Source organism: Cynoglossus semilaevis, chromosome 17 (genome assembly GCF_000523025.1).
Source record: "Cynoglossus semilaevis isolate Cse_v1.0 chromosome 17, Cse_v1.0, whole genome shotgun sequence".
In the NCBI taxonomy this organism is placed as follows: domain Eukaryota; kingdom Metazoa; phylum Chordata; class Actinopteri; order Pleuronectiformes; family Cynoglossidae; genus Cynoglossus; species Cynoglossus semilaevis.
Window position 1 is genome coordinate 13,640,164 of NC_024323.1, and position 3,813 is coordinate 13,643,976.

The 3,813-nt window shown below is 50.1% G+C and overlaps 1 protein-coding gene across 1 annotated transcript in view; it reads left to right on the forward strand.

The window, feature by feature from the left end:
- The window catches only part of smg1 (SMG1 nonsense mediated mRNA decay associated PI3K related kinase), a 39,737-nt gene that overhangs the window by 20,829 nt on the left and 15,095 nt on the right, over positions 1-3,813 (forward strand). The window contains exons 25-36 of the mRNA XM_008330518.2: positions 13-133; positions 248-502; positions 634-785; positions 974-1,103; positions 1,200-1,344; positions 1,465-1,603; positions 2,026-2,244; positions 2,329-2,509; positions 2,740-2,901; positions 2,996-3,216; positions 3,308-3,462; positions 3,549-3,771. Coding sequence (XP_008328740.1) covers positions 13-133; positions 248-502; positions 634-785; positions 974-1,103; positions 1,200-1,344; positions 1,465-1,603; positions 2,026-2,244; positions 2,329-2,509; positions 2,740-2,901; positions 2,996-3,216; positions 3,308-3,462; positions 3,549-3,771 — 2,103 coding nt within the window. The remainder of the gene's footprint in view (positions 1-12; positions 134-247; positions 503-633; positions 786-973; positions 1,104-1,199; positions 1,345-1,464; positions 1,604-2,025; positions 2,245-2,328; positions 2,510-2,739; positions 2,902-2,995; positions 3,217-3,307; positions 3,463-3,548; positions 3,772-3,813) is intronic.

The following is a 3,813-nucleotide window of genomic DNA, read 5'->3' on the forward strand; positions in this document are numbered from 1 at the left end:
TTTTTTTTGCAGGACTGTGTGATTCCTCTGTGCAGTGATGTTTTGAGCTCGTGTAAACGGCAGGACGTTCAGCCGTTCCTCCAGGCCCTCAGATACACCATGTTCCAGAGACAACTCCTCCACAAACTCAAAGGTTTGTGTCTGCGAGGTCGTGGTTTCAGATCTTGTCTCCACGTCTGTCCTGTGATGATTGAACAAAACACAGCTGCACTAAAACATTCACGTTTTCCTCTTCATCCCTCCTCAGGCTACTCCTCATCCTTAGACGGTCATCTGGTGGAACTGTGTCTGACTGCAGTCAAATTTGCCAGGAAGAAAGGAAACATCGGCCTGGCCTCCCGACTTCTGAGTCAGTGCAGCGGCGGGACGCACGAGGAGAAAGGAGACGATACGCAGGACGATCTGAGCAACACCTTCAGGCGTCTCTCTCTGGAAGGCACCTTGGCAGAGAAATGGGGATCGGAGCTGCAGATAGAAAAGGCCAAAGTCCTTCGAAACGCAGGTGAGAAGAAAATGTGACTTAAGTGATTTCACATCAGCGATACAGTTCCCCGGGCCACATTTGGACCACAGGCCTTGAGTTTGACACATGTTCTAGAGAATACTCTGTGACGTTCTCCTCCTCCTCTACAGGTCAGTCCATGACGGCCATGGAGATGCTGAGCGGTGCCGCTCTGTCCTACTGTCGCGTGGAGAAGAACGAAGGCGCTGCCTGTCGCTCGCTGCTGACTCTCTGCAAATGGCTGCTGGCCGACTGGAAGGACATGACGCCAGTGCTGAAACAGGTGCGCAGCTTCACAGCGACATTGAGTTGACATTTGACCTTTTACTTTTGTTTCCTGATGGATCACATGTCAATTAAATGTATTCTAAGAACAGGAGACGGTGGAAAAAAAAAAACAACCTTTGACCTTAACTGTACGTGTGGAGAATGATGTAAAGTGATGCATTTTTTTCTTTCCGGCTCATTTAGGTGATGAAGAAATCAGGAACAGTCAACTCGTCCACTTCTGTGAGCAGCATGTCACCTCTGAGCCGCAATGTGGCAGCACTGTTAGAGCTCCCCCTGGAGGAGCAGCCTCACATCATTACTGAGACCTCAGGTAACGTCCCTGCTGAGCATGTCAGTGGTTGTGTCTCAGGTGACTGTGTTCAGTGTGGTCAGTTTGACTGCAGCTGTGTTTTGTCTCACTCTGCAGTCAGTGTTGGTGTTGGAGAGCCAGACTTTGTGTTGGGTCAACTGTACCAGCTCTCCACCAGTCTGGCTCCAGAGGTGGCCAAGTCCTGGGCCGCCCTGGCCAGCTGGGCTTACCGCTGGGGCAGGAAGGTGGTGGACAACGCCAGGTTGGGGACAGAATTGTTTGTCTTTATTGTAGTAGACTAGATAATACTGTCATGTACGTCCATGCTCTTCACTTCACTTCAACAACCGTGATGATGTGATGTTGCCTTTGCCCTCCACAGTCAGGGGGAAGGACTGCCCCTCCTTCCTGCAGAGAAAAGAGAAGTGGAGGAGTTGTTACCAGAAACGACCAGTGAAGAGGACAAGGAGACTATTTTTAGCATCCTGGGACAGGCCATGTGTCGGCCTACTGGAATACAGGTAAATGTTTCACCTGATTAATTATCATTTTGATTCTTCTCACATTGGATTATCTGTACTTTGGTCCAAACTTTAAATCTGACCTCCCCTGCTAACTGTAATGATGACAGAATTACCTAGAAATAACTACATGTTAACTGTTATAACAGAATTACCTAGAAATAACTATATATCCATTGTTTTTCCTCTATGTTTTCATGAAAAGAAGTACAAATATTTTAGAAAATACTCTATACAATATTTATTGAAATATCATTTGAAAAAAAAAAAAAATCACAGACAGTGTTTTTGTGCATGTAAATTCATGAAGTCGGCCGAATTGAGCCCCAATGGCGTGCTCGTTTTTAGCCCCCGAGCTGTATGTTTGACACCCCTGCGTCAGTGCAGTTTGTCCTGATTCTTCTGTTGTGTTCTCTGGTCAGGATGAAGACATGGCTCTGCAGCAGGAGGACGACGAGGACGACATGGTGGACGTCATCTGGCGACAACTCACCGCTTCCTGCCCCTGGCTGGTGGAGGCGGACCAGCCTGTCACTGACGGCCTGATTCAAGTCTGGAGACGGGTGGTGGATCGCATCTTTGGTCTGTACCGCGTCTCGTGCCAAGCCTATTTTACCTTCCTCAAGTTGAACGCAGGACAGGTGAGGAGTGGGAGAATTCAATGTCCAACTGCTGGAGACCCTCAGCTCTGGTGTCTTCAACTCTGTTGACTTTGTCTCTTCTAGGTCCCAATAGACGAAGACGACCCGAAGCTTCTGCTGTCCTGTCACAACAGCAAACAGAGCAATGATGACGTCATAGTCATGGCCACGCTGCGCCTCCTTCGTCTGCTGGTGAAACACGCTGGAGAACTCCGGGAAGGTCTGGAGCTGGGCTTGGCCTCCACCCCAACAGCACCCTGGAGAGGTGTGTCTCCCTGTCTATGTTTGAATCGTAATGTTCAGAAAATTTAGGGTCAGTCAACAATATTTTGAGGTGTGACTCACAACCATTTTTATAGCTTTCTGCCCCTCAGGAGGGCCCTGCCCCCCTACTTTGGAAACCGCTGGATTCGAATTGAATTGTTGAATTGGTTTGTGATTTAAATGGTTTTTTTAAAATCTAAAATCCTTGCGTGTGATGTGTTTCCTCCTCAGGCATCATTCCACAGCTCTTCTCCCGTCTCAACCATCCGGAGGCCTACATCCGACAGAGCATTTGCAGCCTGCTGTGCCGAGTGGCCCAGGACTCCCCTCATCTGATCCTCTACCCGGCCATTGTGGGCTCCCTCTCTCTAGGAGGGGAGGCTCAGAGTGCAGGTGTGTACAGTCCACTCACAATCATCTGTTAAAACATCTGCCTCACGTGGAACGGCATCTTCACCAAGTCAAATGTTGAATGATGTCTTGACAGGAAATAAGTTGCCCTCAGCTCTGCCCACCTTCCTGGGCAGCATGCAGGGAGAAGGTCTGGATGTGGAGGAGGAGGAGGAGCGGTCAGAGGGTGTTGGGCAAGAAGGAGGTCCAGATGAGTTGACGGCCATTTGCTCAAGTCAGGACCAGGCCATGATGCAGGACTGCTACAGCAAAATCGTGGAGAAGCTCTCCTTGGCCAACCCGACCATGGTGCTGCAGGTGGGACACGGAGATGGAGACGTTTTTGTTTGTTTGTTGGCGCCGAATGTTGTGGTCTAAAATAAAACTCTGTGTATGTGCACGTGTTCAGGTCCAGCAGCTGGTGGCTGAACTGCGGCGAGTGACTCTACTGTGGGATGAACTGTGGCTGGGCGTGTTACAGCAGCAGCACATGCACGTCCTGCGCCGAATCCAGCAGCTGGAGGACGAGGTCAAGAGGGTCCAGAACAACAACACACTGAGAAGGTGAGTTGTTTTTTGTTTCCTTCTCTCCTGGTACTGGTTCCTGTTCCTGTTTAACAAACGTCACACACACTGTCACTGTGCCGCAGGGATGAAAAGATCGCCATCATGCGTGAGAAGCACTCGGCTCTGATGCGTCCCATGGTTTTTGCCCTGGACCACGTTCGCAGCATCACAGCGACTCCGGCCGAGACTCCACACGAGACGTGGTTCCAGCAGACGTACGGTGATGCCATCACCTCCGCCCTGGAGCGTCTGAAGAACCCCGCCAACCCTGCAAACCCTGCCAGCAGCTGGCTGCCCTTCAAACAGGTGTGTGTTTGTCATTGACGTGTTCAGCTAAAGATTTCCAAA